This window comes from Lemur catta, chromosome 6 (assembly GCF_020740605.2).
Source record: "Lemur catta isolate mLemCat1 chromosome 6, mLemCat1.pri, whole genome shotgun sequence".
In the NCBI taxonomy this organism is placed as follows: domain Eukaryota; kingdom Metazoa; phylum Chordata; class Mammalia; order Primates; family Lemuridae; genus Lemur; species Lemur catta.
In genome coordinates, this window is record NC_059133.1 from 62,899,763 (window position 1) to 62,924,459 (window position 24,697).

General features: G+C 34.4%; 1 protein-coding gene across 1 annotated transcript in view; it reads left to right on the plus strand.

Annotated features, from left to right (window-relative positions):
* The window catches only part of ADAMTS20 (ADAM metallopeptidase with thrombospondin type 1 motif 20), a 154,674-nt gene that overhangs the window by 59,028 nt on the left and 70,949 nt on the right, over window positions 1-24,697 (plus strand). The window contains exons 11-18 of the mRNA XM_045555249.1: window positions 1,342-1,446; window positions 8,466-8,611; window positions 9,828-10,009; window positions 10,113-10,249; window positions 12,927-13,044; window positions 16,460-16,555; window positions 19,659-19,825; window positions 19,977-20,106. Of these exons, the coding sequence (XP_045411205.1) occupies window positions 1,342-1,446; window positions 8,466-8,611; window positions 9,828-10,009; window positions 10,113-10,249; window positions 12,927-13,044; window positions 16,460-16,555; window positions 19,659-19,825; window positions 19,977-20,106 (1,081 nt within the window). The remainder of the gene's footprint in view (window positions 1-1,341; window positions 1,447-8,465; window positions 8,612-9,827; window positions 10,010-10,112; window positions 10,250-12,926; window positions 13,045-16,459; window positions 16,556-19,658; window positions 19,826-19,976; window positions 20,107-24,697) is intronic.

Sequence of the window (24,697 nt, forward strand, 5' to 3'; positions counted from 1 at the left end):
AATGATATTGGGGATGAAAGGAGAAAACATAGATACTTTGATATTGAATTGTTGATTCCTGAATTAAAGGCCTCAGGAATCTAAAAGTCTATATTTTCCTTTACAAAGATTTAAATCCAGAGGAATTAAATTTGGGGTATATTGTTTAGTTTTCATTAAGCTATTACTTTATAATTTATTTTGAGGATTTTTCATAGATTAAGTACTTTTAATTTCCACTGAGGTAGTTGATCTTAACACTTTTAGTGACTCTAAATCATAATCATGATTTTCTTTTATTTGGGAGTAAATCTAGGATTTAGTTTAAAAATCCTAGATTTTTAAATCTAGGATTGACTGCTCGGTGAATCCATGCTTTACTTTTCTATGCAGAATAGTCATTCCATTTTCTTCATTCCTTTGCATACCTTTGCCAAATTGCTTACTGCCTTACTAGATTGTGAGAATCATTGGACCAAGAATAACTAACCTTATTCATTCATTTAAATAAATATATACCCCCAGCGTCCACTTCAGGATCCTGCCACACAATAGATTCTTCAAAATAAATGTTTATTAAATGTTGAATGAATGAATGAATGAAAGTCACTTAACTGTGAGTGAAGGGACGTGTAAAGTGTGTTTCACATAGTGATTATTCTTCCTAAAACTTATACTCACAAATTTTAATAAGCCTTTCAATATCCACTGTGAAGGGGGATGATTTACCTTAATATATCATTATAAAAGATACATTTCTTTCCAACCTGATTTAGACACTAAATAAACTTTGAATTTAAATTCAGATAAAGAAAGGAATTATCTTGGGTATAACTCCTGTGACCCTCCGTGGACTTTCGTTTCCTTTGAAAACTTCAGAACCCTTTGTTCAAAAGTTGAAAGTATGCATTATATTCACAAAGTAGGAAACTTCAGTATACATTATACAGTATTTCTATGCACATTATTCATACATTCCACCATTGCCTCAAAGGGGCTTTTGGGAACTCCTTGTGAATAACATTTAACAACAAAAAGTCCTTTAGAAAAATATCTTATAAAGAGAGAAAAATGTCTCACATAATTTTGAATTTTTCCACTCCAGTTCCTATCTCCCATTTTCAATGTATAAATAAAAGTCAAAAAATTTCAAAAAGTGAATGCCACCATTTTATGTGTTTAGAGAAAAAAAAAAATCTGTGACTAGAACTTACTTAGTAAAGATTTTTACTGATTATTTCCAGCTCTTGCCATAAACCAGGAAATGTATTGGAGCAACTTATAAACCAGGGTACTATGCTGGGTTGACCCAGTGTTGTGGTGTCATCCTTACTCTTGCTTGCCTGTCTGTTTTTCCCGCAGAAACAATGCAGGCGTCTCTGGTGCACAAGTGCAGAAGGAGTTCACAAAGGCTGTCGCACTCAACACATGCCACTGGCAGATGGAACGAACTGTGGTCCTGGGATGGTAGGTTTTCTCGAAGGGTGAGTCTTGTATCAAAAGATTATCTAAGGCTGTAACTGCTCTTCATTTCAGCACTCTGTTCATTATTTCCTGTCAACTGTTGTTCAGCTAGTTGAGTTAATGTTATTGCCATGTTTGTTTCATATAGTACATTGCCAACTGAATTAAAATTTTAATTTTATCCTTTTTTTCAGTGGATATAGCAGATGAATATTAAAGTTGCATATAGTTATCATGTAAATAATACATGGATATATAGTTATCTAAGCATATCGTAGCCTTGTTATTAAAATTGATTACAGACATAAAGATTCTAATATTTAGGCAAATTCCCCAATTTCAAGGATGTTTCCATTGCATATATTTTCTCCCATACAATTCAGTTAAGTATAATTATAAGATTTAGGGGCTTCTTTGGATCTTTGTTGTCTCTAAATATCGGCCGGGAGTGGTGGCTCACGCCTGTAATCCTAGCACTCTGGGAGGCCGAGGCGGGAGGATCGCTCGAGGTCAGGAGTTCAAGACCAGCCTGAGCAAGAGCGAGACCCCATCTCTACTAAAAATAGAAAGAAAATGATCTGGACAGCTAAAAATATATATATATAAAAGAAATTAGCCAGGCATGGTGGCACATACCTGTAGTACCAGCTACTCAGGAGGCTGAGGCAGAAGGATTGCTTGAGCCTAGGAGTTTGAGGTTGGTGTGAGCTAGGCTGATGCCATGGCACTCTAGCCTGGGCAACAGAACGAGACTCTGTCTCAAAAAATAAACAAATAAATAAATAAATATATTAAAATACGTTGTACTCCTAAAATAAACTGCCTATATACTACATCTTCACTGTTCTAACATTAGTCATTTACTAAATCTTATCATTCAGCATCACGTTGACTAAATCTGTCAATATGACGTTGCATGATAAGCTCACCATGATAATGAAATGTGTTACATGTGAAGACGAAGTCAGATTGTGCTTTGTGCTCTAGGATGGCCTTGGGGGCCAGCATTGTCTATTTTTAGCCTGTCAGCCTTCTCTGTGCTCCCTTGGACCAAAAGGAACACATCCTTGAAAATGGGTTGGCCAATGCTGCCTCTTTGTTACCATCACATTAGCCAAATGTAAAAACTTCTTAAAACTAAAGTCAATTCAGTAGCTGAACTTGTGCCTTTATCACTTGCTGCTTCATTGAAATATTTGTACTAGCTTTTGCCTTTCTCTTGAATTTTTTTCCATCCAAAGGCATGTGTTTCCTACAAATATTGATCACAACACAAATAAATTGGTTATTAAAGTTTTATTTGGTACTTCAGCAATTTTTGTAGTAGCTGAAGTACTCATTGAAATCATCTAACACTCTAGTTACCTTTTTATAATTTCAAGATCAAAGTTTTAGTGAACTTTTTCAGTTCAGCTAATGCTGAATTATAAAATTTAAATTATATAAAAATTTTTATTTGGGGGATAAGAATTACTAAAAGGACTTTACTTTTTTTCCTACTTCCTGTGACCAGTATTAGCTAATAGCTTTTTGAAGAGAAGGGTGGCATTTATGAGAATAACTGACAATTTGAGGATAAGCAGAGAATAAAACCTCTTTGAAGCATGAATGCTGGGCTGCTGATATTGGCTGATTAGATAGAAGACATGCTCCATGATGTTCACTTGATTCAAATTTAGGATTGGGCCTTATTCTGTTTCTTAGCAATCAATCAATGATTGATATATTTACAAATATCGAGAGATATACTATTTATAGCTAATTTATTCAGTAATCTAAATACAGTTTGGGCATAAACATGATTTTTTGAAATTAAGGTATATAAGTACAATGCACAGATCTTAGGTGTATAGTCTGATAGATTTTAACAAATGTAGGAGCATATTAGCCAACATCCCAATCAAAGGTAAAACATTTATATCAGTCTAAAAAGTTCAGTCTTGCCTCTTTCTGGATAATTTCCCTTCCCTCCAGAGAAAACTCCTATTCTGATTTTTATTGCCACAGATAAGTTTGTTGTTGATCTTAATGTAAATAAAACCATACAGTGTATCCTTTTTTGAAGGGGCAGGATGAATCAGGCTTCTTTTGTTCAGCATAATGTTTTTGAGCTTCATCCATATTATCATGTGCATCAGCAGTTCATTTCTTTATATTGCAGTGTAATTAAGCCATACAAATGTCCTATAATTTGTTTACCTTTTCTCCTGTCAGTAGACATTTGAATCATTTCTGGTGTTTGGCTGTTATGAATAAAGCTGCTGTGAACATCCTTGTGCAGGTCTTCTTGTAGACATAGGTTTGTGTTTCTCTTGGAGTAGAATTGCTGGGTTATAGGGTAAGTGCATGTTTAACTTCATAAGAAAGTGCCAAATAATTTTTCAAAGTATATGCATCATTTTAGACTCCCTCCAGCAATGTAGGAAAGTTCCAGTTGCTCTGTGTATTCCTTGCCAACTTTTGATATTTTTAGTCTTTAAAAAAAATCTAGCCATTTTAATAGCTATAAAATGGAATCTCATTGTGGTTTTAATTTGCATTTCCCTAATTATCATCAGCCTTGAACATCTTTTCATGTGTTTATTTGCCATTTGAATATTTCCCCAATAAGATGGTATGGTAGACATCAATTCATTAGGATTCATGGTAAATGTGATGAGATACTGAGACATCCCTTAGAGCCTGCGTTGATGAAAAGCAGAGGTGGTATTTGGGATAGCAATGTGGATCATGGTAGATATAAATTCCCTTTTTTGTCAGTTAAGCCAGTGAAACCCTATATATTTAGCCATATTCAATATTAATGGACCTTTTATTGAAGAAACATTTTAAACAAATATTCTGTAATTTTGCTTTAATATCCTCCTCCAATCCTTTTATCTTGTGACTGTTTTATAAGTGAGTCTACATGTTCAATGCTTTTGGTAGTAAATCAGTTTGTGTGAAGCCATGGTGAACCCATCTGACAATGAGTTAATTTTACTACATTGTGAATGGTATAATAGTCTAACTTTTTCATTCTCTGATCTCTCAAATTATATTTAAAAAAAAGATCAAGGATCACTTGGATTTTTTTATGGAAGATGCCTACAAAATACACAGGCACACATTCTATTCTGAGATTTTGTTTTTGTTTACTTCTAATATGGCTTTTTCATATTGAATTACTTGTTCTAAGGGAGAGCACAAACCATTTTTACTGCTAATAAGCTTGGTTTATAGGATTCATTCTTTCAGAAAATATTTATTAAGGGCCAACTATGTCAGGCACTATTCTTGGTGCTTACATCCATGGGTGAACAAAAGCAGAAAAGATCCCTGCCCTCATGAAGCTTACATTCTAGGGACAGACTAGAATATTACAAATAATTAATATAGTAGTACTATCAACCTGATCGGTGTCATGGACAAGAAAAATAGAACAGGAAAAAGATTGCAAGTTTTATGGTAGGAGAGGGAAGATTGTAATTTAAAATATGGTGGTCAGGTTAGACTATCTATGAAGTTACTAAGTTAGCTATCTTAAAGGAGGTGAGAGAGTGCCAGACAAAGGTGAAAGCTGCTCTCCTAAGTTTGGAGTATGCCTGGAGTGTTCAAGAAAGATCAAGGAGAACATTGTAGCCAGAGTGGAGTGAAGAGAGAAACTTGTAAGAAGTAACTGGAGGAATATTATGTGGGGTCTTGCAGAACCATTGTGAGAACTTTGCATTTACTCAAAATAAAATAATGAAGATTTCAGTGGAATTGTCACCTGATTTGACTTAGTTTTAAAACTAAATTTAAAAAAACTCAGCTGGCAACTGCATTGAGTCTAAACCGTACAGGCAAGAGTGGAAACAGGACATTTACTTAGGGAGCTACTACAGTGATAAAGGTGAGAGATGCTGGTTGCTCAAACTAGAGTGGTAGCAATGGGATGGTGAAAGGTTAATTTTTTTATATGTTTTAGAAGAAACTAGAATATTTACAAAGGTATTAGATGTGGGATGTTTAAGGAAGAAGAAGAGACAGGATAGGATGACTTGGTTTTTGGCTGCACAGCTTAGATCAACACAAGAGAACCAGGTTTTGAGGGAGAAGGACAGGACTTCGGTTTGGGGTATGCTATATTTGAAATGCTTATTAGACATTCAAGTAAACATGAGTAAGCAGCTGTATATACAAGTCCAGAGTCCAGGAGAGAGAGGACTAGGGGTGACTGTGCACAGAAAACAATAAAGGACCAAGATATGAGCCTGGAAACATTCCAACATTAAGAAGAGGAAGAAGAAACAACAGAAGAAACTCAGAAAGATTAATCATAAGGAAGGAAGAAAGCCAAGAGTGTATGGAACCCTAGAAACCAGGAGTAAAAAAAGGATCAAAGAGGAAGAGTGATTAACTGTGTCACATACTGCTGTTAAGTCAAGGAAGACAGAAAGTGAGAACCGGCCACTGGGAAACTACCCATGAGCAGATTCATGGAGGAATGGGCTATAAAAGCCAGGCTGGGGTGGGGTTGTGAAAGAATAGACAGGGAGTCAAACAATGAACACAGACAACTCTTTCAAGGAGAAACAGGGCAGTAGTTCCTGAGGGAAGTGCGATGTAAGAAAGCTTTGGTTGTTGCCCTTGTTCTTAAAGTGGGAGAAATAAGAGTTTGTTTGTATAATAATGGAAATGATCTAGGGAAGTAGTTCTCAAATCATCTGTAGTAAAGGATCAGTTTTTTTTTTAACTTCTGATTATTTATATACTGATACTTTTGTAAAAAATAATAAAAATGATTGTCACTAGGAAAATGAAATGGAAAAAAGGCATTCAAAATATGAGCCAAATTTTTCTGTGTAAAATACTATGGCCATTCCTCAAAAAAATTAAAAATAGAATTATCATATGATCCAACAGTTCTACTTCTGAGTATACTGAAAGCAGGATCTTGAAGAGATATTTGTATACCCATATTCATAGCAGCATTATTCACAATAGCCAAAAGGCAGAAGCAACCCAGTGTCCATCCCTGAATGAATGGATAAACAAAATGTGATATATCTATATGCTATGTCTGGAATATTTGTCTCCTCCAAAACTCATGTTGAAATTTAATTGCCATTGTAATAGTATTGGGAAATAGGGCTTTTAAGAGGTGACTAGGCCATGAGGGTTCTGCCCTCATGGGTGGGTTTAATGTCTTTAGTAAAGGGCTTACAGAAGTGGGCTCTCTCTGGGCCCTTCTGCCTTCTGCCCTGTGAGGATAGGGCATTCCTGCCCTCCAGAGGATGCAGTGTGCAAGGCGCTATCTTGGATGAAGAGAATGGCCTCATCTGATACTGGGCCTGCTGGCACTTTGACCTTAAACTTTTCAGCCCCCAGACCTGTAAGAAATAAATTTATGTTCTTTATAAATTACCCAGTCTTGAGTATTCTGCTGTTGTAGCAGCACAAACAGGACTAAGATAAACATATAATGGAATATCTTTCATCCTGAAAAACGAAGGAAGTTCTAACACATGCTGCAACGTGGATGAACTTTGGGGACATTATGATAAGTGAAATAAGTCAGTCACAAAAATACACATATTATATGATTCCAATTATATGAGGTATCTGCAGTAGTCAAATTTATAAAAACAGGAAGTAGAATGATGGTTACCAGGAGGTGGGGGTACAGGGTAAATGGGAGTTATTGTTTAATGGGTTTCAGTTTTACGAGATGAAAAAGTTCTGGAGATTGGTTGCACAACAATGTGAATATACTTAACAATACTGAATTGTATACTTAAAAATGGTTAAGATGGTAAATTTTCTGTTATGTGTGTTTTACCACAATTAAAAATAAATGCAAAACAATTTTTAAATTATTTACTTTCATAAACATGAAATTACTCTGTAAAACTCCTGTATAAGTTTCTAAATGCACACTCTCAATTTCTGTGCCTATTTCCTCACAGACTGATAATTATTAAATAATTCATAGACTAGCATCAATGCATGGCCACAGCTTGATGAGCTATCACTGAAATGGTGATGATATAGGAGAGATTAGAGAATTGCTGGAGAGATGTTTTGAGTGGTGAGAAGGGATCAGATTAAGGGCACACGTGGAGGGATTGACTTTGTCTATGATTGTGTGGATTTTTCATATATACTAATAGGAAGCAGTGTCTGTCTGGGTACAGATGCTGTTAGGTGGGTAGAATGGGTGGTGGGAGATTGTAGGAAGTTTGATGAAAGTAAAAAACAAGATCATCATTTGAGACTTTACTTTGGATAGGGTAAAGTAGAACATTATCTAAAAGAGTTGGAGAGTGGACGTGGTGGCTCATGTCTATAATCCCAACACTTTGGGAGGCTGAAGCGAGAGAATCACTTGAGGCCAGGAGTTCAAGATCAGCCTGGGCAATATAGGGAGACCTTGTCTGTGTGTGTGTGTGTGTGTGTGTGTGTGTGTGTGTGTGTATGTATATATAAATAAGCAAGCCAGCCAGCCTGGTGTGGTGGTGAGCTCCTGTAATCCTAGCTACTCAGGAGGCTGAGGAAGGAGGATTACTTGAGACCAGCAGTTCAAGGTTTCAGTGAGCTATGATCATGTCACTGTAGCCCAGCCTGGGTGACACAGTGGGTGACACAGTGAGAACCCATCTCTTAAAAAAATTTAAAACAATGGGAGAGTGAATAGATATCTTTGAGTAAAAAAAATGGAAGCATGTAAATATATGGAATTAACCTAATATTTATTTGCTTCTTTTTAAAAAATGTCATATTCCATTTTGCTGTTTAATTTTTCTTTCTTCCCCAGTGATACTAAATCTCAAGGGCAAGAGAAATATTATACTCTTTTTGCATTCCACAGATCTAACTCAGTGGATAGGAAATATTGTAAAGTGGTGTCAAATGTAATCACATTTCTGAATTAATATCAGTTTTCTTTAAATTGTTTATAATTTGTTCTTCTATTGATCTTTATGCTGCTATTATAATTATTATAATGTTCTAATTAGATGTACATGAATTGCTTCTTTTTGTGTTTATTATTTTTATAGCATTGCCACCATGGGCTATGTGTAAACAAAGAAATGGAAACACGTGCTGTAGATGGTGAATGGGGACCATGGGGACCTTACAATTCTTGTTCAAGAACATGTGGAGGTGGAATCAAAAGCACAACCAGGCTCTGTAATCGTCCTGAGTATGTCTTTTTTATGTCACTGTAAATTAAGATTATCTCAAGGCACCAGAAAGTAAACATCAGTTTCATTCACTTCTAAAACTGGAGGTCAGTTTGTAAGTTTCTGAGATTCAGAAAACTTCTGGAATACTTTAAGCCATATTGCTTTATATCTTGCTAGATTCAGACCTTAAAAAAAAAACTAAATAGATTTAATTTTATAATCTAAACTGAGAACCATTTTCTTACTTTTTTTTGTTTCTGATTTGGTATAAATTTGAGACATACTTGTAAATATGAATGATGGTAATATAATGGCATTTTCACATTTAGTGTATTCCTAATGAAAGATCCTGGCTCCTTTCACTTTGGCTCTTCTGGGAAAAATATGTAGTTTGGTTACCAGTTTTTACTGTTTTGTGTAATTTGACATGTCATATTTTCTTTCTCTGCTTCTCATATTATAGATGCATCGTTGTCTTTAGCTGAATAAGTACTGAAGCATATCTCCCCCTCATCAAATTATTTAAAAGAGCTTAGAGATTCCATAAAGATTTTTAAATAATGTTTCTGTTATATGTATCATATATAAGTTGGTAAGCAACATGACACTCTTTACTTAAAGTCTTATTAATAAACATTTTTAATACGGTAATGTGACATACTCTGGATAAAATCTAACTTATTTCATTTAAATTTTAGAATAGCTAAATTATACTAGAAGTTTTTATATTCCAAAAATTCTGAAAAAAAGACCTTTTATTTTCCTGCATAATTTTAAATATAGATGGACATAGATTAATGCCATGAAACTCCTTGAATTGGGTGATAAGTAGGATATACATGACAAAGACATGTATATATTTCCTTTTTATTTAACATGATGTCTTTGTTGCTGTCTTTATTTCATGTCTTTTTTTTTTTTTAGAAAACGAACAAATACTTTTTTGAAGTTTTAAAATAAAATTCCCATCATTACTTTCTTGTTAGTTAATGTAGTCAAAGTTAAGATATTTCTGCCCTCCAGGTCTCAGTATCCACCCTAAGATGAATATTTTTATTGTTCATTAGCCATAGAATTACTTAAAACCCCCGTTCTATACTTCTGTTAAAAACAAGAAGTGTTAGTGGGACATTAGTGGTTTTCCAGATCCTGGAAAGAATGGAACAGTTTTAGAAGTAAATGGCAGAATTAATGTTGTACTGATATGCTTTAAAATGTAATGAATTTGACTAGGCCAAGAAACGGAGGAAAGTACTGTGTGGGCCGCAGGATGAAATTTCGATCATGTAATACTGATTCATGTCCAAAAGGCAAGCAAGACTTTCGAGAGAAGCAGTGCTCTGATTTTGATGGTAAACATTTCAACATCAATGGTCTTTCCCCTAATGTGAGGTGGCTTCCAAAGTACAGTGGAAGTAAGTAATTATACCATTTCTTTGATGTAAATTTTTTGGGGGACATAGGAACACATAGCTTTATTATTATACATTAAAATTTTGACTTTTTTATTTTTTACAGTTGCCATAAAAGATCGTTGTAAACTCTATTGTCGGGTTGCTGGAACCACTAACTTCTACCAGTTGAAGGACAGGGTTGCTGATGGTACTCCCTGTGGAACTGAAACTAATGACATTTGTGTTCAAGGCCTGTGTCGGGTAAGTAAAGAATTTTTTTCTATTTCTCTAATAAAATATTATTTTTATTACTTCAGTATATGTTCTTATGAATTCCACAAGGCAAACTTTGATATCATGCTATCTATAGGAGTATGGCTAGACATGATACTAGGCAATTCTCTGTCATCAAGAATGACTCATAAAATTTTGAAATTGAAAAAAAAAAGAATAACTCATAAAGCGTTAAGATGAGTTTGCTGATTTCATTTTGCCTATTGTACTCATAATCAAGTTGGGAATGAAGTCAGCTTCCAAAAATGGTAGAAAATAATAGAATAAAAGAGTTGTAAAATGCCTTTGCTACTTCAAATGTGACCTTTCTTGGTAATTTTTTCTCTCTACATTAAACCCATAGATATCCTTCCTCCCTCTCTCTAGCTCTCTGTCTCTTACTTCTTATGTACATTCAACAAACATTGAGTAGCTACTAGATGTCAGATACTGTTCAAATCACCAGGTTAAAAGGATGGAGCAGAGCCCCGACTTCCAAAATGGTCACAGATTCATATGGGGAGATAGGCATGTAAACAATTAGAATGCAGCACTATGGGTCATCTGCAAGGTAACATGGAGATATAGAGGAGGCAGTGTCATTTCATGGGGAGGTGGATAAAGGATTCAGAGAACCCTTCATGGAGGGCGTGAGGCTTCTACTAAGCATTGAAGATGAGTAGGTTTTAGAAAGGTGAGGAAGGTAAGGGAGGAGAGTTGGAGTTAGGGACTAGCAGATGGTTGGCATAAGAACTTTTTTCCTTAACTCCTTGGAGATGCATAGAAGGATTTGAAGTTTAGGGAGAGAGGTGATTTGATTTGCATATTAGAATCTTAGACTCTTTTAAGTTGTTAGGGTTAGGAGAAGATTGGAGGTAGGTGGGCCATTTAGCAGGATTCTAGGTGAGAGTATATGAGACCTTGAATTAAAGCACAAACATTGCAGATGGCAATCTTGAGAATGGATGGTGAGTTTGAGAACGAGCATAGTGAAGATAGTGAATGTGGTCTAAAGAATATTATGAGTATACTTCTGTGAGATCATCTTTTTTAGATTCCACGTGTGAGTGAGATCATGTAGTATTTGTCTTTCTGTGCCTGGCTTATTTCATTTAACATAATGTCCTCCAGGTTCCTTCATGTTGCCTCAAGTGGCAGGACCTCATTTTTTATGGTTGAATAGTATTCCATTGTGTATAGAAACCATGTTTTCTTTATCCATGCACTTGTGGATGGACCTTAGGTTGATTCTATACCTTGGCTACTGTGAATAGTGCTGTGATAAACATTGGAGTGTAGCTATCTCTTTGACATACTGATTTCATTTCCTTTGGACACATACCCAGAAGTGGGATTGGTGGATTATATGGTAGTCCTATTTTTTAGTGGATATTTTAGTGAATGTTCAGTGTTAGTGGATGTGCTCTCACAACAGAAATGATGAGTATGGGAGTTAATGCATTTGTTTATTAGCTAGATTTAGCTATTCCACAGTGTATATATACTTCAAAGACATCATGTTGTACATCATAACGTACAATGTTATTTGTCGATTTAAAAATAAAAAATAAAAAGAATATAAGTGTAATCTTATAAACTCATTCATTTTGTTAAGATGGAACTTAATAGGGTCAATTTCATCTCTCTGTAGTAAAATATCTATTATCAGTTACCTAGGTGGTAAAGGCCTTGCACCCAAAGAGCTAATGAGATGTTTAAAGAGACTTAAAATAACTTACACATTAGAAATTGCTTAAATACTAGAAAATGATTACTCAGTGACCTGAAAAACTTATATTTTATCTAAATTAGCAGCGCGAAGTCATAAGAAAATTAAAAAAATGATGAAAATTATCATGACATGTAGATTACTTTTAGAAAATACATGGTTAAAATTTTCAATTTGGAAACATTTTCCTTGTGTATAAAAGAATTCACGAGGCTTATGAAATTTTCTTTTCTGATCACTAAAGAGGACTATTCCACAGAACTGAAAGTTATTGCAATATATAAAGAGGATAGCTTCTGCATGGAGAAGAGCTACATTTGTTTTTTGAAACTTCTGAAGCAAACCATTTATTTTCATATTTACTTATTTATTCTTTTAATAAACACTGTTTATTATGCTGGGTATTAGCTTTAGAGAAATTGTTGCTTTCAAGTATTTATTTGAAATTGGGATTATTCCTGGAGTTCTAAGGTCATGAGTTAAAATTAATCACGAAAGACATCTTTTTAGAGTATTCTAATGTGTTACTTACGTAATCATACATTTGTCTCTTTGAATTACATTTCTTTGAAGAATGGTTTTCAAATGATAATGGGTATAGGAATAATGTTAGTGTTACAATATGGATTTCTAGGTTTTATCTCCATGTACATTCAGAAAATCTGGGAATCTTGCCTTTTTAAATACTGCCCCATGTGATTCTGATGTAGGAGGATGGGGATGACCCTTCTAAAAACACTGCTTGTTAGAACACGTGAAAAGATATATGAAAATAATGATGTACAACAAATCAGTAGATATCTGGAAAAAATCCTGTTGTACCAAATCTCCTGTTAACTGAAAGAATATTTGTGAAAAGAACTTTGTAACTTTTATAGCACCATACTTATAAATAGTCATTTTTATAATACCAATTGTAATAATTGTGTTTTGAAGCAAGCTGGCTGTGATCACGTGCTAAACTCCAAGGCCAAGAGAGACAAATGTGGAGTGTGTGGCGGGGATAACTCATCATGTAGGACAATGGCAGGTGTCTTCAACAGTGCTCATTATGGTAAGCTGTGCCTTTGTTTCTAGTTTTCCCTTTCATTTGATATAATAAGGGAGTAAGTAATGAAGTGATGATAGTAATGCCTTTTTATTGTTTTGTCTACTCTGTACCCTTAGTCCAAAATGATTACTAAAGAAAAATTTTCTGAATAGAAAATATTTGATTTTGTACCGTGCTAGATTTATCCTTGAATCAATGAATTTACCCGTCCAAGGCAAATCTGATTCTTAAAAATGTATTAGATGCATTTGTTAGAGTAAATCCAGTGTTATTTGACTGTGATGTCTGAATAGTCCCTCAATTAATAAAGTGCTTTTACAGATATTTCTGTAATTTAAAATGTATCCATTTATGATTCTTTCCAGGAAACTTGCTTTCAGATATTTTCATTATTTGAACTACTTTTTTTTTTTCTGGTTTGACCTGGCCTATCTGTTGTATTTCTTATTAATGGTATATTGAAAATACTGATTGAAGGTGAAGGATAAAACCATTAACTTAAATGTTAATTCATAATTATTATCACATTTGATTTTCCAGGCAGTGTTTGGATCACAGATATAATTGATATTTGGTGGCCATAAATTTATTTTTCTTCAAAATGTTATGGGACTATATCAGATATTTTCCATTCTAAAATTTTTTACAGAAACAGTTTTTAATAAAAGAAAGTAAAAGCAGACCTTTAAAACTTTCCTTGAAAATTAAAATTTATTTTTTACAGTCTTACTGTTCAGCTTTAAGTTGTGTTCATATATTTTTGAACAGTTAAGTTAGTATTAGCAGTTTCAATTCAAGCAGTATAATTTAAAACTCAAAGTTTATTTTATTTTTTTTTTTTTAATATTTTTTTTTATTTCAGCTCATCATGGGGGTACATAAGTTCAGATCATATACATTGTCCCTGTCCCGCCCATCCCCCCGAGTCAGAGTCCCAAGCGCGTCCGCTCCCACTCTCCAGACAGTGCGCCTGGCACTCGCCATGTATTCATACCTCGATCCCCTCCCCCCCCACCTCCCCGGGTCTGCACCCTCAAGCATGACCATTCCCCAGAGGGTGCGCAATGCACTCGTCATGTAGGCATACACCCATCCCCTCCCCCCACCCCCCCATCCCAGTCTGATATCCAATTGGTATCCTTCCCTGATGTACATTTAGGTGATGATCAGGGAAACCAGTTTTCTGGTGAGTACATGTGATGCTTGTTTTTCCATTCTTTGGATACTTCACTTAGTATAATGGGTTCCAGCTCTCTCCAGGAGAACCAAAGAGATGTCGTATCATCGTTATTTCTTATAGCTGAGTAGTACTCCATGGTATACATATACCACAGTTTACTAATCCATTCGTGGATCAATGGGCACTTGGGTTGTTTCCACATCTTTGCGATTGTGAATTGTGCTGCTATAAACATTCGGGTACAGGTGTCTTTGTTAAAAAATGACTTTTGTTCTTCTGGGTATATGCCCAAAAAGTTTATTTTTTATCTATATTAAAAGTATTGTACATTTTATACTCTAGTGATACATATGAATCTTAGTTACTAGATGACTTGATATATTATTTTCCTAGTTGTTGTTATTCATTAGTTTATGAGAGCCACACATGTTTGATTCCCCTCTATAACCAACAGGACTGTATTCACTGAAAAAATTTTTTTCCATGGTAAAACCACGTCCAAAATTATATGAAAATTGTACTATGAATTAATCAATTTGCAAATGAGAAAAGGTATTAAACTCATTTACAGGATCAGAATAGCATTTGTCACATTTCTGCCCCCTGGTGGTAGCCTTCATCTTGTCATCTTTGCAATGCCTTAGGCTTACTTGCTTTCTTTTTTTTTTCTATTTCAAAATATTACAGGGTACAAACGTTTTGGCTACATGAATTGCTTTTGCACAGTTTGAGTCAAAGTTATAAATGTATTCATCACCCATATAGTGTGCATTGTACCTGTTAGGAGTGAATTTACCCAGCCCCTCTTCCCTCTCCCACCTGCTTGAATTCCATTGAATTTTACTACCATATGTACACACGAGTGTTGATCAATTAGTTCCAATTTAATAGTGAGTACATGTGATGTTTGTTTTTCCATTCTTGCGATACTTCACTTAAAAGGATGTTCTGCAGTTCCATCCAGGTTGTTACAAAGGGTATCAGTTCACCATTTTTTTATGGCTGAGTAATACTCTGTGGTATACATATACCACATTTTATTAATTCACTCATATATTGATGGCTTGCTTTCTTGAAAAAATATACTAGCAAAGACATAAATAGTGGAAGTAGTAAGTGAGAATGTTTTATAATGAAAAAGAAGAAAATTAAAATTATTCTTGTAGATTGATAACCTATAACCAGTATGCATATAGTATTTCCAGAACCATCAAACCATTTATCACCTTGTATTTAAATGCGATGCCTTGAAGAAATATAAATAAGGCTGGTGTAGAAATATTCAAGGTAACCTGATATCAGAGTTGTAAATTTAAGCACTTTTAAAACTTCTTAAGTTCATTCCATATTTATCAAAGTTAGTATATGAGAAAAATTACAACTCCCTTTATTCATGTATCAAACAGGGGGAAACCTTAGAAGAATATTACTAAAGCACAATGAACTATATACTTAAAAACCTGAGTGTATTGGGACAGCTATGTAATATGAGTATTTTTAATGTTGGGAAAACATTTTTTCTTGTTTGATATATATTTGATATAGTGTTTCCTATTTTGAGCAGTGCCAATGTTGCTGAATTTGGTCTCATAAAATAGAAGTATTACTTTGTTCAGTTGAGTAAACTTTTTTCTTTTTTCAAAAGAAGCTTATTAGCATACTTTTAAAAAATAATGTCAAATTTTGGGGGTAGAAAAAGAGATTCCTGGTCATACAATGAACTAAAAGCTTGAGAAAAAACTTTTTCTGTTTTGTTTTTTATTATATTTTCAATAATGAAATTTTAAATTTCATTATTTTGCTGTTCACTGAATCTCTGTGAACATATAGCAATGACCAATTATTTTGCTCTCTCCTGGATTTGTGAATAGCATTTGAAATCCTGTATTTTTTCATATAAGAGTGTTAGATTTAAAAATGAATATGTGTATTAAATATCTTAGGAGCTAAAATATTAGCTTTATACCATTTTAATATTAAGAATTTTAGAAGTAAGAAAAAAATAGGAAAAATTAAGAATCCCAGGCTCTGTATGTTTATAGACAACAGCCACTTTTTCTCAATCCTCAGTAATTTGTGTAAGGCATTGATTCAAAAGGAATAACCACTATATCATTTTTAAAGATAAAATGAAATTAAGTCTGACTGTGCTATTCATATTTTTCAGTCATTCAGCAGTAATAAGCTCTAGGCCATCTACTTTTTGTAAAATTTAACATGTGTAAAATTATATTGCAGGTTATAATGTTGTTGTAAAGATTCCCAGAGGAGCAACAAACATTGACATTCTTCAGCACAGCTATTCTGGAAAACCAGAAGATGACAATTACCTTGGTAAACATTCCTAGTAAACAGCAGCCAGTATGTGGTTCATGTGCAATTTCATGGAGGTCTGTGGTTGATGTAAATTCCTAGAAGGCAACAAGAGTCCCTTGAGCAAACATGCAATTTCAGTTCATACTAAGCTTAGGTCATCTGACTCCTTATACACATGTTCTTAAGCAAAATATAGTCTTAACAAAATACATCTTTTTAAAAAAACGTTGAATGAAATTCTGAAAAATAAATTTGTTTTTAGTGTTTTCACATAAAAGAATTTTAGATAACCAAAGGTTATATTCTATTAGTTGCATGTGTATTTAGAATAAAATTCTCTTCAATCTTTTTGTATAATGTTAATTATAGAACTGTTTGAAGTTAAATGTTTTAAATGGTTTTGTTAAATGTTTATACTATGTAGAAAAAGTGTTTAAATACAGTTTTTAAAAAGCTCTTGTATTTAAAAAAAAGATAGAAAAAGAACTGTGGTTTTTACATTGTTATATATTAATGAATATAGTCACAGTATATTGTCTTTTAGCTATTTCTAGAGTATAGATTTAATTCATGTTATTTATTTTTAGAAATTAGCTTTCAGACTTAAAGAATTTCATTAAGGCACAAACGTGAAAAGAATGTTTCACAAATCTTTTCCTTCTGTATAAGAAATAACTTAATGTCGACTTATGTGTAATTCAGCAAGCTGAAGTAGGTAGCTGATGGTGCAGAGCTGATACTGAGAAAGTATCAATATGAGACATAAATACCTAATGTGTATATCTGGCAGTCTTAATCTATAATGAACAGCTTATCTCAGGAATCACATTTGGCACTATAAAGTCAAATGTAAAGGGAACAAGTGCTTAATGGGTACAAGGTTTCCTTTTGGGGTGATGAAATGTTTTGGAACTAGATAGAGGTGGTGGTTGTACAACATTGTGAATGTACCAAATACCACTGAATTGTTCATTTATAAATGGTTAATTTTATGTTATATCAATATCACCTCAATAAAAAATGCAAAAAATTTCCCAAAGAAAATCAAATGTATATATTTTGATTATCCTTTTACATTTAGTTAGAATTCTTTTTCTTATGCTAAAAATATTACCTAGGTACATATATATACAGACATATGCCTCTATAATGTAGATAAATAATTAAATAGTTCTCTCAGTTTCCAACTGTATATATATGTATATTTCTAGGACTAGACCACAAGTTTTACTCAAATTTAAAAGTTAGAAATTTATTTTCACCAATAAAGTATCAATATACTTTGTAGAGAACTACAAATGGAAATATCAAAGTCTAATTTGAAGTGAGCAAAATAAACATGTGACATCAATAGAATGGGTTTTTAAAACATATTTATAAAATTTGGTAACTAAAAGTAGTGAATATATGGAGGTTTTTTCTCAGCAAAGTTTTATTTCTCTTAGATTGAATGTAACCAGTAATCCTTCAAATAGGCCTATCCACTTTTGATAAAGTACAGATTATTACATAAAGGAATTTCTATTTCATAGGATAAACATAGAACTTTATTTGTTCTTCATTGAATTCAATGTAACATATAAAGGCAGTTATGCTAGCCCACATATACACAGAAACACAAAATTTATGTTATAATAATTCCTTCAAGATTGCTTTTTCAGATGGGTATTGTATTTATTAGGAAGTTTAGCCATAGGTGATTTGTGTGCCTTTGGTGAGATTTCCTGGAATGCCAAACAAATGTTTTCCAAAAAGGTTATTGTCCACTGAAAAGCAAGCAAAAAATTATTTGGTTAATATGGAAGTTTTCTCCCATTTCTTAGTGCAAAATGTTAAATATTACACATCCTCCTGAAAACTAAAAATGTATAACACAGTACTTTATAATTTACACACTTTTACAAGTAGTTTCCAAATTTGATCCTGATTAAAAACCTGTGACATAGAAATTTTTATTATTTCTATTATGCAGTTTAGGAAACCGAGCAAGAGGTTTGTCCAAGATTATTACATAGTTGTCAATTGAAACAACTTGAACTAAAGCCCATTGTTTTAACACGCAAATTTGTCTTTTTACTACAAAACTCCTATGGACACCATGTAACTTTGTATTTAAAAAGTAACAAATTACGAATACATACTATATTATTATATATGTATAGTATATAAATGAATATACATATATAGACATATTTGACAGTCATATTAAATAACTGTCAATGAGAAAGAACAACAAGAGGGCATGAACAGAGAGGGGGAGGTAAGAGTATTATTCTGAGAAGCAGATATTCGCATATGTATCAACATGATAGAGTGTCTCTCTATGAAAGATCTAGACTTTTGTATAGAATATAGTATAGTCGTTATGTGGCCTTTTAGAATATTGACCCTAGATTTTTAAAGCTTTGTACTTTTTCTAAGATAAGTATAAATGGAATGTTGTAGCAGACTGGCTGCTCTTTCTTTCCCTACCATTGATGACCAGGATTAACTAAAGTGATCTGTCTCCTGGGGCTGTGACCTCTTTCTGCTTTTGCACTTTCCGTGTGTCCCTTCTGAAGTTGCATGCATCATGGAAGATGACCTTCTTACATAGAAATGTATAGAATAAATTTATTTTAATATCTTTGGCTGATATGCTGAAATGTCCCTACTTATAGGTGAGATCCCACATTACTGTAAAATATAATTTATCTTCTTAATTTATTTTTACATTCTTTAATTTCAAAGAAGTTCGAATGTAAAAACTTAAAGTAGGCCAGGTGCAATGGCTTACGCCTGTAACCCAGTAATTTAGGAGGCCGAGACAGAAGGATCACTTGAGCCCAGAAATTCAAGACCAGCCAGGGTAACATGATGAGATGCCATCTCTACAAAAATAAAAAAATTAACTAGGCATATTGGTGTGTACCTGTAGTCCCATCTACTCAGGAGGCTGAGGCAGGAGGATTGCTTGAGCCCAAGAATTCGAGGCTGCAGTGAGCTGTGATCATACCACTGTATCCCAGCAGCCTAGGCAACAGAGTGAGACCATGTCTCTTTAAAAAAAAAAAAGATAAAATATTTTCTGTTCTGTTGACTGATTTTACTATTTCATGAGTACTATTTTATTCTTTTACAGCATTATCTGACACTCAAGGGAATTTTCTTTTGAATGGGAATTTTGTTGTGAGTATGTCAAAAAAGGAAATCAATGTGCAAGGAGCTATTTTTGAATACAGTGGATCAAACAACTCAATTGAAAGAATTAATAGTACTGATCGACTAGAAGAAGAACTTATTTTGCAGGTGAATTCTCAGTAGTCATTAATAAGACTTAGCTTCAATCATTTTAGTAAACCCCTGGTTAAGTGTTTAACATTTACTAAATATAAAAAATGATCTCTTAAGAATTTATCTTTTATGAATTAATTGTATGTTCCTTTGTATTTTTATTTAGGTGTTGTGTGTGGGTAATTTATACAATCCTGATGTACGTTACTCCTTCAGTATCCCTATGGAAGAGAGGAGCGAGCTGTTTATGTGGGATCTGTATGGACCATGGCAAGACTGTACCAAAATGTGTCAAGGTACACTGGTCTTAATTAAATAAGAGCAAAAAGTTTGACTGCATGGTGGTGTCCTTTTGGGGACTTTTAAGTCTGGATGCCTATGTCCTCCCCACTGTCCACACACATCCACACAGTCATAACAAAGGTTTCCCGTCTCTTTTCCCTTTCTACTTTTCTTCTTACTGAATCTTTGTTTCCTATACTTAACAGCCCCATTTAACGCTACCCTTTTCCCTATTCCCCATTTTTGCTACTTTCCTTCCCCATTGTCATTCTCTTGTTCATAGCCACATCAGGTTTCTCTAGCTAGTAGCCTGCGTTCTAGTGAAATACCTGCGCTTTTGTTCACTCATCTCCATGCTCTTTTTCAACAACCTGTCTCCCTCTTTTAGTGTTGAGATATCAAATATTCTTTCATTCTTTTATTTCTCTTTCCTGACCACAAGAAAATATATTTGTGCTGATGGCGTGAATAACTGAGGGAGTAGAGTGGGGAATGGAAAAGCAGGGAAATTTACAGTGGAGAAAGAAAGTGTAAAGACTGGAGTCTATGCAAGCTATAATTGTGGATACTTAATTGTGTAATACTGTGTTTCTTCAATGCAGTACACGTTTGTTGAGGGAATACTTTGTGTCATATTATTGTTAATAATAAGCCCCCAATTCTGCATTCAAGTTTTAAAGTCTGTAGTGGATGAAACAGATACATGAGTAGGTCTCTTAATTTAAAATGGTAAATGCAAGGCTATAGATAGGGACAGAGAAGGTCACAAAAAAGTTGGAGGGAGCAGTTTGTGAGGAGATCGCAGCTGAAGATGAAGAAGTCTGTAAAGAATGGAAAAAGAGTTTTCAAGGGGAATAGAGAAAAGATGTGGGAGTTAGGGGAGCAGTGGGTCAGAGGAGAGGAAGCTCAGGACACTTTGCAGATGAGCTTGTGATAGAAAGTGGGTGGCCAGAGGCAGTGAGCACACCTGGTGAGAATGGAAAGGACGGTTGAACAGACTGACCTGACAAGGTGCCAGCAAGAGACACAGCTGTGGTCCTGTGGTGTTGGGACAGCGCTGCCCAGCATGGGTGTGTGGGAACAGGTGTTCCTGTTACTGTCTGGGCAGCATCTGAGTGGAGGGGTACATTAGGAGATGATGTGAGGTCGACTGGGATAAACGCTAAAGAGGGGAAAAAACAAAGAGCCTTGGTAACATAGAAGAAGGAAGAATTCATTTGACAGAAAGGCCCTGGATATACTTTACAGAAGAGAATTGGAGTTTTGGGAGCTGGAACCAGCATTCCAGCGTTGAGTGGGTAAGCTCGTCTGTGGCCGTGGATATGGGGAGCTAGGAGGACAAATTCAAGCAACAGGAGAATGAAAGAACATTCTAAAATGCGGTGAACACACCAAGTAAAGAATAACAAGATTCAAAGTGGAAGTTTGGACAAACATGGTGAGAGATGGCTTGAGAGTCGAAATCAGGAGAGGTCCCTTAAACAATCATGAGCAGGGGAAAAGAAACTATTAATTCATAGTGTACTATGATTTTATTCCCTTTTTGATGTAACTTTATGATTCTCTCAGGTTTGTTTGTTTCTGTGTACTGGAAGTTATCAGTCCCCAAACTTGTTGTCAGAACTATACATTTTGTCTTAATATTTTTCGAGCATATTATTTAATATATCAGTTTTCAATTTTGTTCACTGTATCTTTTGGTACTGTGACCCTCTTTTCTCTTGATGTTAATTTGTTTGTGTTACTTTTTAGGTCTGTTATATGACTGTCATCTTGAGATTTCCCTTCATTATTATCATGGGAAATCTCTTTGATCTTTGTTGATTTCACTGTTTTCTAAATGCTATAAATTCCACTGTTTGGTTTTCTTCCCTCATTGGGTGGAACATATCCCTCAGTACTTTCCTGAGAAAGAAAGTAGTTTTTTGAGACCTTTCATATCTGAAAATGGCATTATTATGTTCACTTGCTTGATTGATAGTATAGCTGGCATAAATTCTAAAATAGATTATTTTTCTTTAGAATTTCAAAAGGTTTGTTTTCCAATTTCCTGTGCTTGTTTGTAACACTTTCTGTTCTGGAAGTTTTGTGGATCCTCTCTTTAATTCTAGTGGTGTGAAATGTCAGAACAATATGCCTTAATTTGGACTTTTTAAAACCATTTTTCTAAGTAATTAGGATGCCATTCCAATTTGGAAACACAGATTCTTTGTCTTGAGAAATTTTATTGCATTATTTCTTTGGAAATTTCCTCACATTAGTTTTTCTCCTCTATCTTTTTTTTTTATTTTTATTTTTATTTTTTTTTTATTTTTTTATTTTTATTTTTATTTTTTTTTATTTTTTTATTTTTTTATTTTTTTTTATTTCAGCTCATCATGGGGGTACATAAGTTTAGGTTATATACATTTTCCATGTCCCACCCATCCCCCCGAGTCAGAGTCCCAAGCGCGTCCATTCTCATTCTCCAGACAGTGCGCCTGGCACTCATCATGTAGTCATACCTCCATCCCCTCCCCCCCCCACCTCCCCGGGTCTGCACCTTCAAGCATGACCATTCCCCAGAGGGTGTGCAACGCACTCATCATGTAGGCATACACTCACCCCCGGGGAAAAACTGAAAGCATTCCCACTCAGAACTGGAACCAGACAAGGCTGCCCACTGTCCCCATTACTTTTCAACATAGTATTGGAACTCCTCTATCTTTTTGAAACTTGTATTATTTCGATGTTCAACCTCCCAAACTGATAATTTATTTTCTAATTTCTTCTCTCAATTTCACTGTGTTCTTAATGTTTTATCTTATAACATCTTGCTTTTGTTTCATGAATACAGTACTTTCTATTATATCTCTGAGGCCCTTAATTGTGGTCTTTAAGTTTTCTTCTGCTCCCTGACTTATATGTGTGTCAACCTAATTCTATTTTGTTTGTGTTTATTTTACCTCTATGTGTTAGAGGCTTTCCTAAAATGTCTGCTGATCCTTTGCTGTTTGTTCATATTTAAGAAGTATTAAAATGCTGATGAAAGTCCTGTGTGAGTCAGGCAAGTCAACTAGCCGCTTCATTATGGAGTAATTGGGTCATAAAGTAGCCTTTTCATATGTCATTGGGGAGAAGCCCCAAATGTCATTGTCAGTTGATCTTTCTTCTTGGGCTAACCAGTCCCCCAAGAGAGGAATTCTCTTATCTTCTGATGGTCTTGAGGAGGCTGCAGGACAGCAAAGGATGGCTTGGAGCCAGAGGGAGATAGAGAGCCCAGTGGGCGGGGACCTCATCATTCAGTGTAGAGACCTTGACTTAATCACCTCATTTTGACACAATGTCACCCCAGCTGCCCTCAGCTGTGTCTTGTGTCCTCAAGTTCACCTTTTCTAGAGCTCCGGTGTCCTGTAGGGTAGCCACTAGCCACATATGGCTAGTCCACTGAAACATGCTGTAAGTGTGAAATACACACTGGATTTTCAAGACTTAGTATGAAAAGAGAATTAAAATATGTTAATAATTTGTATAATGATATGTTGTAATGACCACATTTTTTGATATTTGGGGTTAAATATAAATATTATTAGAATTAATTTTACCTTTCCTTTTACTGTTTAATGTGACTACTAGAAATGTAAAAATACATATTTGGGTCACATTCTGTTTTTATTGGACGGTGCCTCTCTCAGCTAGAATGGTAGTGGTCTAACCATTCTTTATGTATACTTTTCACTCAATTCTTCATTTTTTCAGGCCTACCCCTCACACATTTACCACTTCAGAGCAACCTGGTGTTTTTCATTCCTGGGCTTTTCTTGGATTCTGTGGCATGAATGGTCTATTATTTACTTTCCCACTTTGCAGGCTTAGGTTTCATCTTCCTTGGCTCTGTTAAACAGTTATTTCCATCTCCTTTTCATATTCACAATTTCCTTTTCTTCCCTTCTGTGTTTCTTTTCTTTTATCTTTTTTCTTTTTTTGTTCTTTTAGGTTTATACCTTTTCAAAATTCCTTATAGTTATTTCAAAGGATATTTAGGAAGGAGTGGGGATAAACATATATGTTCATGTTTAGTTAACTGGAAATACAGAGTTGAACTTTGATAAAACAGAAATTTGATCATGTCACTGACTGCTTAAATGTTTCACTATCTCCCTATTGCAGAAAGTGTAAAGTTCAAGCTACTCTGGCCCATTATGACCACTTCTCTTAGTTTGCTTTTGCTGTGGTTATGCTGCATGCAAACAATGGCCAAATCTCAGTGGCTTAGGACAAAAAAGGTTTATTTCTGGCTTATACCGTGTTTTGGCTGCTAATTGGCTCTGACTTGGTATCTACATCCATGTTAGTTTTTTTTTTTTTAATGTATAGACTTTATTTTTTAGAGTGGTTTTAAGTTTATTGAAAAATTAAGCAGAAAGTATGGAAAGTTTCCTTCATCCTTCACCCAGTCTCCCCCAATTTCCCTATTATTAACATCTTGCATTAGTGTGGCACATACGTACATACAATTTATGTGCCAATTTTGATACATTAACTAAAATGTATGGTTTACATTAGGGTACTCTTTGTTCTATAACTTCTATGAGTTTTGACAAATGTGTAATGACATATATCCAT